Here is a 24,578-nt window from a genome sequence, read left to right on the forward strand (position 1 = left end):
CTAATCAAAAACAATAAAACATAGACCCTGTCTCTAAAGAAAAAACAAAACTCCAAAAGAAAAAACAACAATCAAAACTATAGCCTGAATAAAAGGGAGTTGATACAGTTCCTGAAATGTTTGTAACATGTACTTTTTCCAAGTCAATCTGTACTGTCTGTCAAACATTTTGAACATTTCTGGCTTTCAACCGTATTGAGGGGCTGCATTTCTTTGGCAATGTAGCTGTCTTTGAGCGCCTACCATTTGGCGCTTTTATTTCTATTTACTTTGCAGACCAAAGCCTCAGTAAGAGTGGATTGTCAAAGAACAAGCTCCGCTGCACCTCCCCTTCTTCTTCTTCGTCGCCACTATTTTCAAACAAATGCGACATATCAGCTCGTTGGTGTTCATGAGCTCACACTTTGTTCATTCTGATAAAAAACAAAATATTCCCACACTGGGACTGTGGCAGGCAGCTTAAGAACCGTATCTTTCGTGCCATCACTCATATTAGCGTGTTTCCTCCTTACCCCTCAGGACGCTCACTTCAGCTCTCTCCGTGTGTGCGTGAGCAGCCCTGTCTTCACCCCAAAGATCGATTTTTTGACAGATGCTCACTCCGCTCTAAATCCGCTATAGAACCTATGCACCCCGATGTTAGGAAAGACAGACGTAGTGAGCCATCTTCTCATTCAGCCTCTTTGGTGGAAAGAGAGGAAAACAAACATGCATGCACGTGTCGGTTTATCGAGGCTGGCAAACTTACCGAGGACGTTTTTATTTATTGTTTGGTTAATTGATTTATTGATTATCGTGACAGGCCTAAGCACGTGTATTTATTGTGCGATGTTAGAACAGTGCACCAAGACTTCTTTTTACTGTTTGGGCATGATTTGGGGCTTGTACTGTGTGACATATTTTGTAAATCAATGCATCAAGCCTCATTTGTACTGTACAGTGTGCGTCACCAGCTGAATCTTTTTCTCCTTTAGTTTCACTTTCAGTTTCTCCTGTGACGAGGAGCAGTGATCCTCAGGTGGTGTGTGTGTGTGTTGAGGAGAGAGCTGTGTGGATGCTGAAGATCCTGGTGATGCTGTCAACATAAATGTTCAAATACGTATATTTTTCAAAGTTCAAGCTTTAAGCTTATCCTGCAAAATTTGTTCCTGATGTTTGATTGTTGTGGTTTCCTTGACTAAACCTCTAATATCCAACTCTGTCTTTGTGTCATTTTAAACTGTTGTACTCTCATGCAACAGGTGGTAAATTGGAAATACACTATACTACCAAAAGTATTCACTCACCTGACTTGACTCACATATGAACTTAAGTTCCATTTCATTCCTAACCCATAGAGTTCATTATGATGTCAGTCCACCATTTGCAGCTGTTACAGCTTCAACTCTTCTGGGGAAGCTGGCCACATCGTTGAGGAGTGCGTTCATAGGAATTCTTGACTATTCTTCCAAAAGCGCATTGGTGAGGTCACACACTGATGTTGGTTGAGAAGGCCTGGCTCTCAGTCTCCACTCTAATTCATCCCAAAGGTGTTCTGTCAGGTTCAGGTCAGGACTCTGTGCCAGTCAAGTTCATCCAGACTCTGTCATCCATGTCTTTATGGACCTTGCTTTGTGCACTGGTGCACAGTCATGTTGGAAGAGGAAGGAGCCCGCTCGCAACTGTTTCCACAAGGTTGGGAGAATGGGATTGTCAAATATGTTTTGGTATTCTGAAGCATCAAAGTTCCTTTCACTGAAACCAAGGGGTCAAGCCCAGCTCCTGAGAAACAACCCCACACCGTAATTCCTCCTCCACCAAATTTCACACTTGACACAATGCAGTCCAAAATGTACCGTTCTCCTGGCAACCTCCAAATCCAGACTTGTCCATCAGATTGCCAGATGGAAAAGTGTGATTCATCACTCCACTGCTCTACAGTCCAGCAGCGGTGTGATGCTTTGCATTGCACTTGGTGATGTATGGCTTGGATGCAGCTGCTCAGCCATGGCAACCCACTCCATGAAGCTCTGTGCGTACTGTGCTTCAGCTAATCTGAAGGCCACATGAAGTTTGGAGCTCTAGCAATTGACCATGCAGAAAGTCGGCAACCTCTTTGCACTATGCGCCTCAGCATCTGCTGACCCCTCTCCATAAGTTTACATGGCCTACCACTTCATGACTTCATTCCCAAACTCTTCCATTTTCTTATAATAAAGCTGACAGGTGACTGTGAAATATTTTGGAGCGAGGAAATTTGACGACTGGATAGGGCTGAACGATTTTAAGAAAAGATTGAATTGCGATTTTTCTGGCAGATGTTGTGATTCACGATTTTTTAATCATCAATAGTGATGATAAATAATCTGTTTTCATCAACTTCTACTCCTAATCAGAGGCTTTGTGTTGTTGACCTGCTTACCAGCACTTTTAACATATAGATTGTCTACAAATTTGTAAAACAGAATGTTTATAATACTTGACACAACAGATCCTGAGTCAGTCAGGAGCGCTGCAAAAAATTGCTGCTTTGGCGATCTTAAAATTGCATTGTCTAAAATTGCGATTTCGATCTGAAAACGATGTTCAGCCCTATGACTGGATTTGTTGCACAGGTGGCATCCCATGACAGTTCCATGCTAGAATTCACTGAGCTCCTGAGAGCGTCCCATTCTTTTACAAATGTTTGTAGAAACAGTCTGCATGCTTATGTGCTTGATTTTATACACCTGTGGCCAGACCAAGTGATTAGGACACCTGATTCTGATCATTTGGATGGGTGAGCGAATACTTTTGGTGATATAGTGTAACTCCAGATATTTGAAAGTTCAAAGAATTACAGAAAAATGGGCTAGAGCATTTACTCACAGGATGCTTTATGGTCAAAATAAGCAAAAAAGATTCAGGCAGGCATTTTGAGGCTCCGGTGTTAAAGGGTTAAAAGTTTAACTAGTTCTCCGGCTCCTTTTTTCCTGTTTTTAAATTGTGGTCAGCTGCCTCATATGGAAGGAAGTGGCTCATATACTTATCTCAGCAACAGAACACAAAAGATGTAAAAGCCCATGTAAATAAGACACAAGGCACGGGGCTACAGATGAGACTTCATAAAGAGAAATGAGGCTTTGAAGCCTCAAGAGAGCTAAAAGAGACACATGATTTTTTTTAAAGCCTTCATCTTATGCGTCCATGTAATGGAGCTGTGATGCTGCCAGTGCTGCATACTTGAAACCACCCACGCAGGATGTTGAGGGCAGTTCTGAATTAAGCACAACATGTCTGTGGCTGCAACAGCTTAAAAGATTAATTTGGCCAGTGTGATTGATAAGCCAGAGGGAACAGGGGGAGTAAAGTGTGCAGGAGCAGTGAGCAGAGAGCTTCAGCCCATGGTTTTTAATAGTGTTTGGACCATTTACCAATCAGGCATTCATTTAATCAATTAATCAGTTAATCATTGTTTTTAAAGAGCTAATTCATAACAAATTTTAATTCAAGACACTTAGCATAAAGAGCGGGGATAGACTATTCTCATTAACTGATTGGACCAGAGGCCTGAAAACTAAAATAGCAGAAAATCAGATGATCAACTCGAGGACTGGTTTCCATGGCTGTGACAGTGTTTCTTAATGCTTCAGACAACTCGTACTGCACACGGTAGCTTCTACTGAGCAAATCATTTAGCAGCACTAATCAGTTTCCTTCATTCAGCTTGCTGCACAGATCATAAGAGGAGAGGAGGGATAGAGTCTTCATAAACAAATACATCGTTTTAAAATGTCCAAGTGAGACATGCTATATTTGGCGTTTTTAAATTTAATTCTCCAATTTAAAGTGATTAAAACTCCCAACACATTGTACTCATATGTTTATTGAAATAAGCTGGTTATTGCTTTAATTCTATCATAAGATTTAATTTTGTTTTCATTTTCTCCCTGTTTCACCCCACACTGCATGGGGACAGGTTCAAATAAGAGAGGACATGTATGTAACAGCCTGACTCAAAAACCCCAGCACCAAGGTGTTCATAAGCATCGTGTGACCACAGAGCGTGATTTTATTCTAAGGGACCAGCAAGTGAAGATAATCCAGTGTTGTTGTGTGCAAGTTGCGAACAATGTCCAATCCATCAAATCATAAAGAATGCAATAGTGAGTAGGGGATTATGCATTAGTAATAAAGTGAAGAGATGCATAATACAGTGCATGCAAACACAGGTGCTGATTCTGGGGCCTGAACACTCACGGAGAACCCCGAGCACCTACACATACCAATGCAGTGGTCATCACTTTTCTAGCGTGTATTGCTGTAAACTTTGTTTATCAATGTGTCTCCTTAAAGCTCCGTGCTGAGCAGTGAGAGCAGAACTTATTGATCAGAACCCATGGAAACCGTTGCAGATGCTGATAACTGGCAGATCGGGATGTCTTCATTTATGACATTAACTTTCAGAACCGCAGACAGCTAAAGGATATTTGGAGCCGATATTCATTTGCAGTCAAAGTGAAAATACTGGCATTAAAATGTTAAATATTACGAACTCCAACACTTAACTTTATTCAAATGCCTTTAAGCAGATGTTTATCAAACAGCTCCCAGGCTCAGCAGCAAAAGTGAAATGAAAACTAAAAAATAAATAGCTAAAGTTTTCTACGGTAAATAAAGTTTTCCAAATGTTTAATGTTACTGCAGTAAAACTGGACAGAACTGAGTCTGTGGTGCCTTGTACAGGCATGTTATGCAGTTGAATTGATTTTCTGTTTAGTTTTACATGACTGATTTTAAATGTTTTGACCATCTAGGGCTTCCATAGTGAAGACAGGGAGAAACTGTGCAGAGAAGCATCAACAAGCAGCTCCTGAATGTCTGCAGTTTAAAACATTTCTTATCATTTTTTAAGAGGCAGAAATATATTCCTGTGGATATTGGTAAGAGGAGTGATTTTTGTGTCTATGAGAGTTAAAATAAGCTCATAGACTGTAAGATACTCACAATACTAATTGCATTGGCCCGTCAATGAGATTTTTTATTGACAGCATTAAGCTAGCTGCAATCGCTGACCGAAGCTAGCTGGTTAAAAATCACTTTCCTTTGCTCAGTTAGGCTGGGTATATAGTTTGCTGTTTGTTTTACTGTGCTTTTCTGTGTTGAGTCTAAATCAGGGGTCTGCAACCTTTACCGTCATAGAAGCCATTTTGCCTCAACTCACCTGGATTTAAGTCGCTTGGGAGCCATGAAATCTACTTTATTTTCACAACAAAGTAAAAAAAGTGTATAAAATTCTACACATAGTAAAAATCTTGATATTAATTATTTAAACAAGAAGTTTTTGTAAAAGTTTAAAATTTGTAAAAAAAAAAAACTTGTAAAAGTTTGTTTTTATAAGATTGAACATGTGTTGTCCTAGTTTTTTTATTATTATTTTTAATACCTTTGCGAATATTTTGAAAAAAATTAAAAAGATAGTAATTTCATAAATTTGCAAAATCTATCAAATGTGAATAAGTTGCAAAATATATTAAAAAATTTTCAAAGGCCAGAAAAAAATGTCAAAAATCTGCAATTTTTTAAAATGTGGAACTTAAAGAATCTACAAAAAATATCAAAAAATTCAAAGAAAATGAAACTTGCATTTGTATTTAGTGTTAATGTCTTTAATCGTCAATACTCTGTAAGAAAAACAAAAATTCTTTATTTTAATCATATTTTGTTAAAGCTACAAGGAGCCGTTGCAAAGGAGTCAGAGAGCCGCATGAGGCTCCAGAACCACATGTTGCAGACCCCTGGTCTAAATAAATGACCAAACCAACAACAACCATCTCTTATTTCCCTACGAACCGTTCAGTGATCTGCCGAGCTGAGCACTTACGTTCAGGGAGAGGAGAATAGAGTTCACAAGGTTTCTACTCTCTCACACACACATACTTCTACTATGACTATTTCCATATCTGTGTTATCAGCAACCTTAATTCATGTGATCAACGGACACTTCTGGAGGAACTGCCAGTGAGCAGAGGTGTTGCTTATGTTAACATGATATTATTGGGCTTACAGTAACGTTTGTTGTGAGTTGTAGAGGGCTGGGATGTTAATTACAATTCCGGGAGAGTCTGCTGCTTTCACTTACCATCAAAACATATATCTGCTATCCAGAGTTTCTCCACTTGGAAAAAACGTTTTTCATCTTTGTTGTGTGTGTGAGAGAGAGATCACTGCATGTGCACAGCTTTCACAGCTGATTGGCTGTTACCTGAGCCATGGCTCTGCCTGTAACCAATCAGATGGTACTGTGGGTGGGACAGTGCTGGGGACTGAGAAGTGACTGCAGATTGTGGCCAGCTACATCAGAGCCAGTTGTAAATTGATTTCTTATCAGCTGTTGTGTCTTAAAATGCTGAATACCGGCACTGATAATCGATTCTTGATGGCTTTAAGTACAACGCATTGTTCAGCTATGCAGTCTCTGGGAAGTCAGATTTTAGATCTCTTATAGCCTAAACTGTATTCTCTCTGTTTACTTAAGCCTGTTGCATTGGTTAAATAGCATAAGAAAATGTTTCCCCTAGATTAACAGCCTTGGGGGGGCGGTGACGTTGTCGCCGTGTTTGTGTGTCTGTGAACACGTTGGATCCATAGACTGTAAGAAAAAAAAATGGACGTCCACTTTCTAGGCTTGAAGTGAGGTCTCCACAAAAACTGCTCCCCCTGGTGACTGGCTGCAGTATAGGTTTAAAAATATGGCTTTCCAGCCATTCCAGATGGGCTGTGGTCAAACTTTAAAAAATTATTACACCTCGTAGAAATGTTTCTCACGTCCGATTGTTGTGGTGATTTGAAGATAGTTGGCTGTCTTGTATTCAAGTTATCTTGTTTCTGAAAAGTTTCATTTTCATTAGTTATATGAGGTTAAAATAAGGCTTTATGTAACGTTTAACGATGACTGACAGCTGCCGTTCTCCTGTATTTTTTTCGGGGATCGTAAAATATGTCAGGAGGTAGAGTCAGGAAGTGATTAGACTCTCGGAAAAAAAAAAATCAATTATTATTTTTGTCACCCAGCTCCACTTAGATTCTCCCAGAATCCCTCATCGTCTTTACTGCGCAGAATCTGGCTCCAAACTGCTACAATGGTGGCGCCTGAGACGGCAGTATTTTGGCTTCATAACCGTAGAATGATAAATAGCGTAGCCACACTGACCACTCTATATACAGTCAATGGTTGGATCAGAACTTCACCCTGTGCTAAAGATCACATGCTCTTTCAGGCAAGTTGAAGTTCTGCGAGGAGAAATGTGAACCCAGCAGTGTACAGCATCCCATCATGTAAATCAGATAAATAACATAAGGCTATTTTGTCTGTTGGATTAAAAAAAACAAGATGTAGATCTGATTTATGAGAGAAGGAACTCTAAATCACTTCTGCTGTGATCTGACGCTGACCTCCAGGAGGGGTAGGCTGCCCCCCTATATAATGGTAAGGGAAACATTGTAAGAAGAAGAGTAGTCTGACCATTTTGTACTGAAACTGCAAAGCCGTGTGTGTTGGTTAGACACTATTAAACACAGAAAATTGCAAAACAATAAGCTTTTTATTTTGGTTATGATGGATGTACAATAATTTGGATCATTTTGAGTCTGTGGTAACACTGCTGTTAAACCACATGGCTCTCAAAGAGCTTAGCTGGGACTAAGAGTTTCCGTCTTGGGCAGTAATTGTTCAACACTAACAGCAGCTGGCCTTTAAGTAAAATAGGAAAAAGCAGCTCCCCACATTTCAGGAATCAAGTGAGTCATAGGACTTCGATTAACAATAGGAGTAATGGGCCATGCAGTAATTCAGATCACAAGCTTTAAAAGGGACACAGACTGTCCCCACATGCAGACTTTTAGGAGGTCAATATCCTTCACAAATTTAAAACTTTATCAAGTGATGGATGTTTAAAATCAGTCCCATCCAGATCCATCCATCCAGGAACGTGTGTTTTTTTTGCACTGGACTTTTTTGTTGTTGTTTTCACCAGATAACAGAGAAAATAATTTACTTAATTGTACCTTTGGGGACGTTAATTTTGACTTTGCAGCATTTCCGAAAGCAATAAATGCAACTGCAATCTACAGCCATAAAGCATCGCATAAATCAATGAAAGCAATTTTAGAAAAAGTTACACGAGGACATTCAGTGCTACAAATTGCCGTACAGAGTGTTTCATGAGGTTTTATAGTAGCGTGGTAATAAAAGATCTCTGCTCAGTCGTTTGGCATGCGCTCCTTGTAGGATGTGAGACACGTGTCTGTGTGTTTGGGGGGATAGTTATGTGTTGTTTAGTCTTTCAATAGCTGGTAATTGTCAGCACTTTCTCAGATGAAGTGCTGGTCTTTGCAACAACAGGCTTTTTTGTGATTGTCTCCATATTTGATCCATAGTCGTTACAGAGGCTGCCTTTTCTTTTAGCGTCACCCATTGTAACTCCTCACACATAGAGCTGTAACATGTCCTGACTGCCACAACCCGTCCCTTTAAAACCCCCTCAGGTACTCCCAACAAGTCACTTAGCGGGCTCAACCAGTGAGCTGAAATAATGTGATGTGGAGCGTTGCATGCCTGAGGGGTCATGCCATGCTACCCCAGGCTTGGGCAGAATGCACTGATGTAGACCAAGTACGCCCTACGCAGAGAAAGAGAGGAAACCACCAGCTGACAACGCCTGTGGCTCTCACTTGCAGACAAATAGCCTGCTGATGTTGTGTGTGAGGCATCAGCAGTCTGCCCAGTGCAGTTCCATCCAAGATTCATGTGGTGCTACAGAGAGAAAGGGCAGCCAAAGAGCACCTCCCAGAGGTTTTTCTTTTCTTCTGATATAATGCATTGCAACACCTCTGTGGTGCATGAGGCCTCTGTCGGCTCTCTGACACCCCCGGCCTTTTTTTTTCCTGGCATGCAATATAAATTTTAAATAATGTTTCAGCATGAAATGATAAAAATAACAGGTGCTTTATTGTTTTCTCCAATTCCTGTGACGCATGGAATTAGGGCTGCAACTAACGATTAATCTTAATGTCGACTAATCTATCGATTATTTTTTGGATTAGTCGATTAATCACGATTATTTTGAGATTCAACCTAATTTGGCCTTTAAAATGTGCAGACCTTTATAATTCAACCTGTGTGTTGCATTTTCACTGCATTTACCCAGAGTTAGGTTCTCTCCTCTGATTGGTCAGCCCTGTGTCATGTTTGTTTGTTTGTTTGTCTTTATTTCATTCATGATGACATAAAAAATACAAGTACTATACAAAAAAAATAAAAAGGCTAAATCTCAAACTGAATGAAGCAGGTAACAGGGAAATGAAGTTGTTGTTCAGTGTTGGACAGACCGCTCATTAGTAACTTTAGGCTTGTTTTCTAATGTTTATTTGTTTATTGGGGCTTTGCTCTCTGTATGATCCCGTCTGACTCTCTACCAGCTCTCCATAACAACGCGTTTAGTTTAGTTTCTCTACATGCGCTACTTCCACTTCGCTCATGCCCATTCCCCCCCTCCTCCTCCCTGCTTAGTGTTACCGCTGCAGTGTGAGCTTGAGAGTGAGAGCTCCATCGGAAAAATGTCCAACTCAGATCCTGAAAAACTGTAACAGAGAGTGAAGGAGACTCTCTAAATCACGTTATCAGACGCTAAACTCCGGGAGCTGTCAGGCTCCGTCACAGCCTCCGTCAGCGCACAGCGCTCTCTGGGATTGGAGATTTTTCCTCGTCAATATTCCTCACGTATGAACTTAGTGATCTTTCCCCATAAAAGTATCCAATAACACAGCACCTCATGCTGTGAACTGAAGTTACAAATGAGTATTACCCCCTGGTATTTGATTTCACCATGTGACAACGACAATAAAAACAATAATACGACGCGTCGACTATTAAAATTTGCGTCGATTAATTTATCGTCGACGTAGTCGATTATGTCAACTAATCCTTGCAGCCCTACATGGAATAAAAAAATGTTTAATTTTTACACAAGGTTGCTTTTTGTGTTTGTTTTTTTCCCCAAAATTTTATTTCTAAGCTAAAATTTCTTTCTAAGCGTGGCTAAATATTTTATCTAGGGATGTAAGGATACATCACGAGACAGTAAAAAAATTTATACAAATGTGTGCCATTTTAAATTGGCTAAGATTAAAAAAAAATAAATAAATAGCAATGCCCTGTTTGAACAGCAGAGGGCTGTTTTTCGCTTACCTTAGAAAAAAATGTAAATCCTAAACTAGTAACACATGCAAACCTGCATGACTGTGTTGGCAGCCTGTACACACTCCTGATTGGTTTGTTTGTTTAAAATAATAAGTTTATGTACAAGACAGCTTGACAAAGAAGAAAACTAAAACATTTTCTTTCTCTCTTATTTTAATTTATTTTAGTTTATTTCAGTTAGTTTTGTAAACTCACGTTAGAATTTTAGTTAGTGATTGTTTTATTTAAAGCCTCGTTTTTATTTTTGTTTCAACAACAAAATGTTTTTGTTAGCTATAATGACATGTTAGCATGTGCATGTCTGTTTTTAATCTTTTCTTTTATAAAGTTGAAATGCTGATTCAGCATTTCAACATAAGTTACTTAACTTACATAAGTAACTTACTTTTAAGTTAGTGAACCATAACTTCAACTTTAGCTAACTCTTCTCACTCCAAATACAACTTTTCATGTTATATAACAAATACTACTTCAACTACTTTTACTTCTTCTACTTCTTAAACCTCTATTCCTACTACTTTTAGTATTTTTCTGCTTATTCTTTTCTTCATTTCACATTCCCAGCTCTTTTTCACCACTTCTAGCAAATTGATTTCACATTGTCATTCTTCAGCTTTGGCATTTCAGTACATTCGCTGCAAGGAAATGTCATTTCTCTTCTTTAAAAGCATTTTTCTTGTCTTCTTTTAAAGTTGTATAAAAGAAAAACTATTTATATGAAGATAAGTAGCAGATATCATAACTAGAGTTACAATACACCCCCTCCCCAAAAATAAAGGGTGAGACTAAATCATGTGCTGGTGTGTCCAACTGAGAGAGTTGGTCGTAGAGCCCCGTGTTGGTATGACTGAGTCAGAGCTTGTATACTGCTCTGTTTTTTTTCTCTATATTGTTTGAGTTTTACAAACTTCAGTCAAGAGTCAAGGAAAAACAGGAAAATCATTTTTTTTTTTGAGGCTCCTGGATATTTACTGGCTGTAAGATGACACACTGTGAGGGCAGCACATTCTTTGTTGACAAGCAAAGTGAGGGTGTCATAGAGGAGGGCCCCACATTACAGTAGAGCAAGTGAAGGAACGCCTCAAAGATGAGAAGAGAACAGAGAGAAAGGATGGATATCACTGAGACGGAGAGACAGGAACCAGCTGCTTTTCTTCACACACATTTGTCTTCGGCAATTTCAGGGAATCTGCCACCCAAGCCTGTTTCTGTTTCCTTGTTAGATAAGGAGGAAAAAAAAAGAAAAAACCTCCAAATGATTGCCGATGGAGATTGAGAAGTTGAGAGGGAGCGCTGTATGTGGGGGCGAACTGGCCTGTCAGAGACATAAAGGATGAGGCAAGGAGGGAAAAAGACTGAGTTAGGAGCAAAGAGGGAGAGACGGAGTGGGATAAAATAGAGGCACGTGGGGCAGATGAGGAATGGGGATGCCAGGCAACGGGCAGAGCAGCAGAGGAAGACAGTGATGTAGTGGTAGCGGGCGGAAGAAGGGAGGAACAGAGGAGGAATAATGGATGAGGACAATAAAAGTGCATTAGAGCAGAAGGTGGTGTGTGTGCGGGTGTGTGTCTGTGTGCATGAGAGCTTTGCACGAAATCAACAGAATGGGAATGACATGTGCCTACACCTGTACAGACATCTACTCACTTTATCTTTTGGCATAAGCTGACATGATCCAGTTTAACCTCCACTTTAATGCACATCCCAGTAGGGGTGGGTGGTATACCGGTTTTGGTACCGTCACCAGTATATATAGAATTTGCGTAACAACCGTTGTAATTACGTAAGTAAGTAGTGGTTAGGCCAGGGCTCTGCAACCTTCACTTTCATAGGAGGCATTTGGCTCAGCTCACCTGGATTAAAGTCAGACCAGGGCCACACAATCTGCTTTATCTTTACAAAAAAGACTATAAAGTGTATACAATTCTATACATATTTAAGATTTAGTGAATCATTATAGAAACTTTTTTTTTTTTAATTCAAGCAACTGGACATAATGCGTTTTATGGTATTTTTAATTAATTTGCCTAAATTAAATTAAAAAAAAAAACACTGAAAATTAAAGAAATTGAAAAAAAAAAAATAAACATTTAAAAAATGCAAAAAATATTTCAAAATTTAAAAAATGCAAAAAAAATGCAAAAAAAATGGCAAAAAAAAACAAAAATTTATGAAACCTAAATGCTGCAAAACTGTAAAAAAAAATGGAATTAAATACAAAATTTAAGTCCTTAAAATTTTCCTAAAATTTTCCCCAAAATTGCAGAAATTTTATCAATTTCAAAAATTTATGAAACCTAAATGCTGCAAAACTGTAAAAAAAAAAAAAAAAAAAAATGGAATTAAATACAAAATTTAAATCCTTAAAAATGTCCTAAAATTTTCCCCAAAATTGCAGAAATTTCATCAATTTCAAAAATTTATGAAACTTAATGCTGCAAAACTGTAAAAAAAAAAAAAAATGGAATTAAATACAAAATTTAAATCCTTAAAAATGTCCTAAAATTTTCCCCAAAATTGCAGAAATTTCATCAATTTCAAAAATTTATGAAACTTAATGCTGCAAAACTGTTAAAAAAAAAAGAAAGAAAAGAAAAAGAAATTAAATACAAAATTGAAGTCCTTAAAAATTTTCTTAAAATTTCCCCAAAACTGCAGAAATTTCATCAATTTAAAAAGTATCAAAATTTTGAAAAAAAAAAAAAAAAACATGAATTTCATAACGTATGTTGATAACTTTGCTTCTACCCTTACCTTTTGTCATGTACTAATATCAAACATTATGTCAGCACATTGTCAGTTCAATGTATTCATCCACACAGAATTAAAATCTGTATTTTCTTCCAGATTAGTCTTTTTGTAGATGTAGTTATCTTCCCAGGGCTGTGAAACTTGAGGTTAGCCACAGGTGCATGGAAAGTTGGTGGGCTGTTGATGTTGTAGGAGGGGAAGTAGAGCTGTGGCAGCCTTTATTGACAGATGGGATGAAGATTTAGTACAACAAAATTTTAATGCATGATTTTATTTAGTGTTAATTTCTTTAATCATCAATATCCTCTATAAGAAAAATAAAACTTCTTTATTTCAGTGATATTTCTTTAAAGCTACAAGGAGTCAAAGAGCTGCATGAGGCTCCAGAGCCGAAGACCCTTCGGTTAGGCTATGTGGGAAATTTATTTTTTCTGACGTTGTGAGAGGTCACTTTTTTGCCACAGCCATTCTGAAAATAAATGCACATACACCTTTAAGGCCAGTAGCACTGAGTCAGTGATGTTTTCCTACTAGAGGAAGAAAATATTTACCGGCATGCAGAAAGCGAAACAGCGCTAAGAGAGGAAGCAAACCGAACATTGTAGTTTGTGGGCTTTAGGCCGCTACATTTTTCACACGCTTTGAACCCATTTGGTGCAGCTAAAGAAATAGATTTCTAAGGTCTAACCAGCTTCATAGCCTTGTCACATCAAAAACAATAAATTCCTCCATTATTTTCGTTATCAATAAAACAGGTGCCAACGGAAAATCTGAGTTTAGCAAAGCTGTGACGGAGTTTAGGCATGAATTGCCAGCCTGCTCTAAATTGTGGACATCTACTGTTGAGAAAGGGGGAACAAGCATTGTGCTAGAATCAGGTTTTGAAAAGACTTCCCTTATGTCATGTTGGATATGATAACGTTATCGCAATACAAAGGAGAAATACCAAGATATAGATTTTAAGGTCATATTGCTCACCCCTACGTCCCAGTTTTTAAGTAGGAAAGCAGAAATACTTCATGGATCAGAACAATTGTCCATTATTGTGTGGTTTTGTGAACTCAGCAGAGCTCTAACCATGTGGTTATGGAAAAAACACAACATCCAAAGCCAGCCAAACAGCATCCACAGAGCATTTCCATTTATGCAACAACCTTTCCAAATGATTTTGTCAGAAAAACAGAATTCAGCCAGGAGGAGATATTTCCATTTAGGAGTTTAATCAGCTGAGGTTTAAAAACAAATACTGAAAACTACATCTCCACCCGCTCATCTCCCTCTGCAACTTCTCTTCAAGCCTCCTGCACATCCACATGCAAGTTCACACAGTCACACACTCACACCCACACATGCTCTCATCTGGCCCCTGCAGAAGCCTGTCACTGTGAGTGGCCCACTGCCATTGGAGGATAAACTACCTGTCATGCCGACGACTTTCTGTGGAATTCATATCAGAGGCAAAACAAAGGAGGTGCTGAGGTCACGGGGCATCACTCGTAAATTATTCATCCTCTGCTTCCTCCTTCTGAATCCTCTCTGCCTGTCGCCCACTTTGTTCTGCCAGCTTACAACAAGGGCGGCTGTCAGCCTCTTCTCCATCTTCACTTTTTAGGGCTGTATGGTAAATAAACATGGTTGTGAAGGAGTCCTGGAGAGAAGTTTCACAATGGCTGCTCTGGAGGACATATTCATTGTTCGTCATGTTTGAATGGGTGGTGAATGTCCCCAACCTCTGAAGGTCACAGCATCATGAAATTTTAAAACGTGCCTCCTACTTGTTGTTTGGTCGTCCTGTGTGCATAATTGATCAGTGTCCTGGAAGCTCCTTGTTCACACACTCTCACACAGGATGTCTCTACAGCCCCGTTTCCACCAAGCACTTCAGGTCAGTTCGTCTAGGTATGGCACATTTTGTTGACTAAACCCCAGAAGGTGGAGCTGAAAACACTGCAGTCTGTTGATTGGTGGAAAGAATGGTCACTTCCTGTGTGACAGCGGCTGCTGCATTTCTCCTGGAGGCACACAGACTTCTCTGAAACAAAAGTTAATTGTCCTTTGTAACAAAGAGCCTCATGACAATCACAAAGAAGACAAATTGCTGAATGTCTTCCATCGTTACTCTTTGTTTACTACGTCGTGTTTTTCTTCTTCGTTGGATTTATTAGCAGGGTACACTGTGTCCTGCTGCTATGGCATCACTCTATTGGGTAACTGATGCTGCAATGGCGTCACAGATTTACAAAACTGACGCGGCTATCAGCACCTGGCTAACACACCGCCTACCACGATGGTGGACAGAGCTGCAGAATTTGGCAAAATGGTGCGATTGCTATTTACGATTATAATGAATAATAATATTAGGCTACATGCTTCGCTGTAAAGGAGCAATGCAGGTATTATTGCTAGTTATGAAATATGTAATTTTCAATCACAAACAAAAAATAACATTAATAATTTTTCATATTTTGAAATTAAAAGTACAACTAAAGAAAACTTGTACTGTGCTGATTTCAGTTATATATATATATATATATATATATATATATATATATATATATATATATATATATATATATATATATATATTTTTTTTTTTTTAATCTCCTTGTTTTGGTCTAGTTTTTTTTTTTTTTTTTTTTTTGTTTTACTTTTTGTTGAAGCCTGCTAATCCTGTAATTTTTAATACAAACATATGAGAAAAAAAATGCTATTGTTCTAGTGTAGGCCAACAAAATTCATGTCTCCCAGCATAAGTCAGTACCCTAGTTGGGGCACCCCAGTCTAAAGGTGTGGACACGCCCCTGCTTTTTGGTGCATACTTTGCCGCAGGTATATTACGTTGTGCTCATCAGCAGACTTAGAAATTCATGCTGAACAATTTTGTTTGCCGCAAAAAACTGATATCTAATCGGGTGTTTTTGTATTATTTTCAGTTTAAAAAAAAAAATGTAATTTTACACTTGACACGAGCCACATTTACCTGACCAGTACAGAAACATGTTGTATTTCTAGTTATTAAAAGACATTAATTAGGTCTGAATTGCTTGTTCCAATTAAAAATATCTGTTAGCTGGATAAGAAAAATGTGCTTGTAAAGGTTTCTTGAAATTAGAAATAATGTCTTAAATTTTTCTTACCCCACTAGCAGATGTTCATACCTGTTACAAGCAATTTAGACCTCATACTTGTCAAGTGAGTTTAAATCATATTCAGTTTAATAAGAAAAAAATTACTAGAAATAAGACAAAAACTGTTAATTAGATTTAAATTTTTGCAGTGTTTATGGAGTGCGTCACTCTGGTCGATCAGCGTCCTGCCTCCCTTCTCCCTTTTTGCAGTCTATTTTCACAAATTATAATCCATCCATAAATAGTGGGGATTTTCTTCACTAGAGTGAGGTGTTCTGAGAAAAACTGATCTGTATTTCATTATTATCTAAATCCAAAAATGTTTAGAGTTGTACTTTTGAAACTTCTGGAGCAAGTTTTCTGCATGTGTCAATCATGTCACTAATAATCTGCAGGTGAACCAAATAGGGTCCCAGCTTCGTAAATGTTTTAGTAAAAGATCTTGAGCAGACTCCTTAAAAGTACCAGTTAGAGAACAGAGTATTGAAGGATAGGTGTTTGAATGTTTACTAACAAGAGGTCAGGTTTATATAAAACTCTTTATGCTGTTGTTATGGACCATAAGGAACACGTGTCTATCACGGTGCTGGGTGTCAAAAATGCACAAGAATATTTTTATGACATTTAGGTTTCTGTTGTTACGTTGGTTTACTTTCATGGTCATAGCCACGCTGCACACAGCATCAGGCAAAGTGTTACAGGAACGTACACACACATATAGGGGTGGGCATCTTTACATTTGAATGGTACGGTACAGATGCCCAGAGCTTGGCAATGGGTATCAGTACTAAACAGTACCAATTCTCTGTACTTTTGTGTGTCTTTCTGGTAATAAATATTAATTTGGTGAATCATAACATTCCAACATTTTCTCAATTTAACATATTTATTTCTCCATAAACAAAATTGTACTGCTGTTTTCATGTCCAGCATGGACAATGGCCTACTCTTCCACTCCCTCACAGTTAAAAGGATGCATTTAGGTACCTAGACATGGTACTGTTTGATTTTACATGCATTGGTGCTCAATTAGAGCTGCAAGGATTAGTCGACATAATCGACTATAAAAAAATTAATGGATGTAATGTTTATAGTCAATGCGTTGTTTTTATTGTTGTTGTCATATGGTGAAACCAAATACCAGGAGGTAATGCTCATCTGTAACTTCACTGCATGAGGCGCTAAGTTAACAGATACTTTTATGGGAAAACATCACTAAGTTCATACACGAGGTATATTGATGAAGAAAAATCTCCGCGCCCAGATGGCGCTGCACGCTGACGGGGGCTCTGCATCTCCGGGTTGGACAGCCTGACAGCTCCCGGAGTTTAGCACCTGATAACGTGATTTAGTGAGTCTCCTTTGCAGTTTTTCAGGATTTGAGTCACAATCTAGAGTCAAAACTCCCCTAACTTTGTAAAAGAGGGGACATTTATCCAATGGAGCTCAGGCATGCTCACACTGCATCCGTAACACCTAGCAAGGAGGAGGAGGGGCGGAGTGCGCATGAGTGAAGTGGAAGCAGCTTCATTCATTTTGAGATTTATTTTGTTTTTTGTTGTTGTTGTTGTTGTTTTTTATATATATTGCACTTATACTTTTATGTCATTATGCATAAAATAAAGACAAACAAACATGACACAGGGCTGACCAATCAGAGGTGAGAACCTAACTCTGAGTAAAAGCAGTGAAAGTGCAACACAGGTTGAATTTTAAAGGTCTGCACATTTTAATTATAGGTTGAAACACAAAATAATCCTGATTAACAACAAATCAAAAAATAACCAATAGATCAGTCGACATTAAGATTAATCGTTAGTTGCAGCCCTATGCTTAATACTGTGGACTGATTTTGGTCGGTACCTATAAAAGTACCTAATTCAGTACCCATCCCTAAACAGGGGCACATTTAGCAATTTAAATTGCAAATTGCAGTCTCTTGTGCGATAACATAATTGCACTTTCTCAAATCACAATTACAATTAGATTAATAGAGGAGCATTACTGTGGAAAAACAAACAGGACCAGGCTTTAGTGATGTACTGTACTGATCCATACCGGAGCACCTTGTGGAAAAAGGGCGAAGGTTTTGAAGGTGCAGAGTTGAAAATGTCCTCTCGGTGGTTTAACTCCACTGTTCTGTGCTTTCTGATTCCAGACACGGTTATCTGCCATGGGCTTGACCGACGCCTGGGACCAGAAAGTAGCTGATTTCTCCGGGGTGTCAGAGAAGAAGAAGGAGAAGCTGTATCTTGGTGGTGTCCTGCATTGGGCTTCTCTGGAGCTGACCGCTGAAGCTGGAAGAGGAGGTGCAGAGCTGGAGGAGGAACACGTAGAGAAGCCCAAGCTGTTCTACGCAGATCATCCTTTTATTTTCTTTGTCAGGGACAACACCTCTGGAGCCCTGCTGCTGATGGGAGCTCTGGACCATGCAGAGGGGGAAGCCCTCCACGATGAACTCTAACTCTCCCTGACACAAACTCCTTTCTTCTGCTAGTCCTGACTTTGTCTCCCAGACACCCCCTCTTTAAGACAACACACTGCTTTCTAAGAGGAGACATTGTCATTCACTGTGGCACCCGATCACATCAGACTAGGCTGGCTGTCACACACTGACACTGCATCCTCTCACACTGACTGACACTGACACTGCCATACCCGACACTTACACTGTCACACACACACTCACACACTCACACATACTAACACCTACATGGCAAACTTGAATAAAAATACTGTAAGACATTACTGAAGTTGACAGACAGAAAAAAACACCAACTTGGTAGAGCTCCCTGTCTTTTCTCTTTATCACACATGTGCTCCCCACACACTCACACACACACACACACACACACAGATTCAAGGTCTCAATGATCAAGTCAACACAAAGCAGACAGACAAACAAGACTGCACTGGCAAACAGTAACGCGCTGACAGGCAGAAGTGGTTACACTGACACAACACTTAGAGCAGCACCAACAAAGAGCTGGACAAAGAGAGGCTCCTGTGACTGGTGAGTCCTCTCTGTCAAACAGCGGGCAGCGGGGCAGGTGGACGTGTCCGTGCCTCTGTGTGGTGACCCAACAGATCAAGGGTGTCCGTGTGGGCTGCTCTCAGAGCTGGCAGAGACCTATTGCGGGTCCCCTGGGCTGCATCTCAAGAAGACTGATGGAACAGCCAAGTGCTTATTGATGAGCAAGCTCGATGCTAATGGCTATAATGAGTCACAAGGCTTGTCAACAACACAGAGAGGGCAGGGAACCTTCTAATCTCTTAATACCATCAGGGATCGATGACACTGTAATGCCACTGGATACAAACATGTCTAAAATAGTCGGACTTAAATGTATCAACCTGGTTTTAGAGTGGTTATAGGATTTAGAGGAGGCATTGATTTCCTTTTGTATATTTTGTTTCTGTTAATATTTTTCAACTACTCTGACGATGACAGATATGTTAGCTAACAGCTCTGATACAGACCAAAACAAGAGATTGTTTGTGTTATTATTGTTTTACTCCATGAAGTCCTTTCCAAACCAACTAGCTGGGAGTGGTAGTGGGCTACAAACCCTCCACCTGTGAGTCTGCACTGATGCCCACTGTCCGGTGGTATCCCTAATGAGAAAGGCTTCTGGATTGTTCTACAGGACCATGATGGGGGCGGCTGCTTTAGTTGGATGTATAGCATTCTGCTCTCTTTGGATAAAACAATGACATTTGTTTGATTGACTTACATTAATATATTGAGATGATTTAAAAAGTTGGGTGATATGGGCTGATCAAGATCATGTTGCAGAAAAATTCTGTTATTATTTACACTTTTTTCTTTTATAATATTATTCTTTGAATGTCTTCGTGAAATCTCAATAAAAACGTAAACATGCTTTTGTGGAGGATTTGTTTTTTGTCTTTATTTAAGACAACTTTTTACTGGACGCGATGTGCTGAAGTTAGGTAAAGCGTGGTGTTTTCATGGAGACTTTGATCGGATTATAAATCAATCCGGTCCTGCTCAACCTGAAGCTGAGAAATAGCATTTAGGAAGAACCTTCAGTGTCGCTGATAATCTCATTTTAAAGTGTGGATTATAATCAGGCATATATCTAGAAGGGAGACTTTTTAAGATCACTTTTAAACTCACAGCCCCTTTAAGTTGCAACAAAAAAAGAGGCATTGTGCTGCTCTGACAGCCAGAAATATAATCCTTTTCATACATTAATTGAGGACAACCTGTTGTATTACGCTATGGATAATTACAATTAAGATTAAATTTACACTAAAGGATAATTTATTAGTTTAAAGTGATATGATTTACTAAAGAATAAAATGAATATCCATAACATTTTTACAGAATGCGTTAGCTACAAAAACATAAAAAAGTTCACCTTTTGCCGGTGCATTAGTCGCTGGTGCACAGCGGCATCCCACTCCCACAAAACACCATTGTGAAACCATGGCAACACACAGTTCCTGTTTTCACCTGGGAGAGGTAAGTTTGTCCCAAAGATTCCCACTGTAGTTATATCCTCCACCAGGGGTCTTCAACGTTTTCCAGACCGTGTGTGTGTGTGTGTGTGTGTGTGACACTTAGGGATGGGAATCAAAAACCAGTTCATGTTGAGAATCGATAAGAAATGTTTCAATCCATTGATTTCGTTAGTCATTGTGCTTAACGATTCCCTTATCAATTCTTTACGTTGTGCCGGAGCCGCCGGGCCTTACGTCGACTAGTCTGCTGCAGCTACCTTAGCTTAGCAGTTAGATTACGTTTCCCAAGAAAACTTTGATTCAGGATTTTTAGCTTGAAGTTTTACTGTAGAACTGACTTCACAAAGAAATGTACATTACTCTCTCAGGAGATTCATATTCAGTACATTCAATAGTATAAATCACCTTATTTACCAAAATAACAAAATAGTGCTAGCTTGATGCTAACGTATATGGGAAATTGCATTGATATGCTAGCAGTTAGCATTCATCAGTATAACTTCAGCTTCAGAATAGAATTTCAACTTTCATCACAGAAACATATCACATCAACTCTTTGTAAAAAAAAATACAGACCATTTCAAATGTCAAAAGCTAACAGGCTAATGAAAGGCTCATGGCTGACTTCATAACTACAGGAAGCTTCCAAACAACTTAAACCATTGCTACAACCACTTTGAGACACTAGATGGCCTACTTGAGTTATTAATATCTTACAACACAGTACATCAACGTCACATCATGTGCAATGTTTCCTGTTTCTGTATAATTATGCCCAGAAATATCCAGACTGAGGGACCAATTACATTTTATTCACTTACAATATGAACTCAATTGAATTTTGTTGACACAGAAAACCTGTGAAGCTACTTTTTTTTACCAAGAAAATTCACAACAGGAATTGGTAAGGGAATCGATAAAGAATCAGATCGATAAGCAGAATGGATCAGGGCATGGGTATTGACAAAATCTTATCAATTCTAATCCCTAGTGACACTACGCTGGGCCTAGTACTACTTAAAAACGTATCTTGTTAGTAAAGGTGAGTATTGTCAAGAACCTCACGATTCGATACATATCACAATATCACAATATTGTGATACATTGTGATATTCTACACAGTTAACTATTTGATTGAAAACAATTTTTTTCTATTTTATTGTGTTTAAATTAAGGAAAGTCAGATTCAGTGTTTCATACATGTACTTACCTTGAAAACATCAAGTTTGTCACTTAAACTACTGTGGCATTTAACTGACGTTGAAAAAAATTACTGTGTGATACACATGGTCAGTTGGTGAAACTGATAAATGTCACTTAGTGTAACCAATGTTACACATATAAAAGAATCTGATGTTACACAAAACTATGATTATCATTTTATCAGCCAACTACACTATAAAATAACTTAAAATAATTTTAAATTAACTATCCAAGAATAGAGAGAAAACAATGATGTTTACAGCATCAAAACCCACATCATCAAGTTTAGGAACAAAATATTTTGAATAGACTTTTAGATTAAATTTTTTATACAGTTTATGGGCAACATACAGCAAAGTAGCTCTTCGGAGCCATTGAATGCATAGGAGGTGTAGAAGACGTATTGTTCTTCAAACTCAGCTGAAATATGATTTTTTATTTCAACAAAAATATTGATTTTAAGAGTTGAAATATTGATATTTCATCACAGGTCAAAGTATTGTGATGTATTGCCGTATCAGTACTTCTTCTCTCATTGTCAGTGTGCATTCAGTATTCAGAATAAGCTATTCTGGGGAACATGAACCTGTCATAGCTGTTATGAAATATGCAACCACGTGATTGGCAGAGCTGTGATGGAGGCGGGTCTTCCTCTGTCTTGAGTTTGAGAGAGCTGCTGTGTTGCTTAATGTGTTCATTTCTGACAGAAAGAGATAACATCTTTGGCCTCTGTGTATCCACTGATGTGTGTTTAAGACAAAAACATGAGGAAAAATTGAAATATTTTGAATAATTACTAAAAAAAATTGCCTTATCAACCCAAAGGGCTCTAATTTCGTGGCACAACGCAGGGGGCACAAGCCTGGCGCACCCTGCGCAGTGATAAGTGTTTCGTGCGGTGCACCGCCGTGCACTGCCAATTTGGTAGACCGTCTGCGCAGAGACGGGTGTGACAGCGCACCAGTGGGAGTTGACGGCGCACCAGGGGGAGGTGTCGGCAGATTTATGTTGGCGCAGTGACAATCTCGTGCCAAAAAAGTGCGCTGAAAGCTCGCCAGCTCCAACCAGGTCTATCCTCGGCGCAAAGCGGAGCGCACCCCACGCAGCTGTAATTTGGTGACAGGCGCACATGTCATCAAAGCCTCAGAGGCAGGTTTCCAGAGTGTCAGGCACATTTTAATGCAATAAACAATCACAGCAATCACTATTTAATGTTACCGTCTGAACCAGAATATACATTTGTATCTATATTAACTGTCCCGTCACATCTGATGTCAGATTAAAGCCGTTTGTCATAATGGAAAGTTAACCTGACGGCAGCTGGAAGTTTGATGCACATCTTACAATTAAACAATAAACAGCCTTAACATCTGATACTGAGTATATATCTGGTTCTCTCATTTCATTTAATTCAAAGAAAAGAGGGAGAGAAAAAACGAAGAAAAAAGAGACAAAATAAATGTTTGTCATTCAGGATTTACCCGTGAGAGTATACAGTATATCACCAAAGGTTCTGCTATTTGGCGATGACAAACCAGGAGTGCAGGTGGATCAAAAGAATTCTGAATGGATGAGCCAGCTGTGTAACTGTCTCTTCATTTTTTACTCCTATTAATGACAAAGGAACAGATTAAATCTGTCCTGGGAGCTGGCTCACAAGGTGATGCGCTTCGTGTCCCCCCGATGTGCCCCGCTGTTCATTCTCCTGCTGCAGGGACAGCGGCTCTGACCGTCTCCACTGCTGACTCTTTCCAGCATACCTTCCGCTGTGCTGGGGATCACTCAGACCAATCAGATGCTGCGCCTCGGCCGCAGCGCATTAAAGGCGAGGAGAGGCGCTCATTTGATTGGTGAAAACAACGCTCGGCTGTGTTAAACCCACTCATGGCTTTTCTCCTCCCTCTCTGCCATTTGCGTGAAGGGAGGCGTGGACGCACAGCTCTGCGCTCCTTTGCGCCTTGACTGCGCCTCTCTTGGTGCTGCAGGAAACATGCAAAGTGCGCTGGTCACGCCCTGTCCGCGCTGCAAAGGCCAGCGCAGGGCAGGTGCGCCTGCGCTTGCGCCTGGTCTACGAAATTAGAGCCCAAAATGTCACGGACCTACGTACCTCTACAGATCCTTGCCTGCAGCTTGGTAAAAGGGACTTCACTACAAAGGCAAAACAAATACAAACTATTCAGCTCATTCCTCACTTGTTACCAACAAAGACGTAATGTGTCATCCACTCCACAGATAAATGACCAGAATATGTATAAATGAGTATAACATGGTCCTTCTTTGTTTGTCCTCTTTAAAAATGTTTCTGTATTTTTTGTTTATGACAAATTTGGCTGCAGCCACTCAAGGTTCTGTACATTGTTTCCTGAAAGTAAACATGTAAATGTGCAACATCTGCCATGTCATGGTGCTGAGCTTCAACGTCTAGACTCACAGCTGGTCCGTCTAACGCACAGCATAATGAATCTGCTCCACTTTAGTGCAACTGCCTTGACCCTAATTTAGCCCTTTGCACAGGTCTGCTCAGCAACAGCGTCTGTGTGTGTGTGTGTGTGTGTGTGTGTGTGTGTGTGTGTGTGTGTATGGTGTGTGTGCTCATGTACAGTGCACTTGTGCATTCATGTGTGAATAAAGCCGCTACAATGACCTCTCTGCAGTGGCCCTCTGAGCAGCACAGTCCTGTAAAGGGCACGGTGCTGCAGGTATAGTTTTGCTCTGAATAAACCCAGGAGCTCAATTTAGACGAGCCGATGATGGATCCGAGGCCGGCTGCTGTGAGCACATCAATCCTG

General features: G+C 39.5%; 1 protein-coding gene across 2 annotated transcripts in view; it reads left to right on the forward strand.

Moving 5' to 3' along the window:
* Positions 1-19,868, forward strand: part of serpinh2 (serine (or cysteine) peptidase inhibitor, clade H, member 2) — a 43,794-nt gene extending 23,926 nt beyond the window's left edge. For both annotated transcript variants that reach the window (XM_074661982.1, XM_074661985.1), the window contains exon 5: positions 18,257-19,868. In XM_074661982.1, the coding sequence (XP_074518083.1) occupies positions 18,257-18,562 (306 nt within the window). In that variant the 3' untranslated portion in view covers positions 18,563-19,868. The remainder of the gene's footprint in view (positions 1-18,256) is intronic.
* The last annotated feature ends 4,710 nt before the right edge of the window (positions 19,869-24,578 follow it).

Source organism: Halichoeres trimaculatus, unplaced genomic scaffold (assembly GCF_033239565.1).
Source record: "Halichoeres trimaculatus isolate MK-OKI-2021-1 unplaced genomic scaffold, fHalTri1.1 fHalTri1_scaffold_22, whole genome shotgun sequence".
In the NCBI taxonomy this organism is placed as follows: domain Eukaryota; kingdom Metazoa; phylum Chordata; class Actinopteri; order Labriformes; family Labridae; genus Halichoeres; species Halichoeres trimaculatus.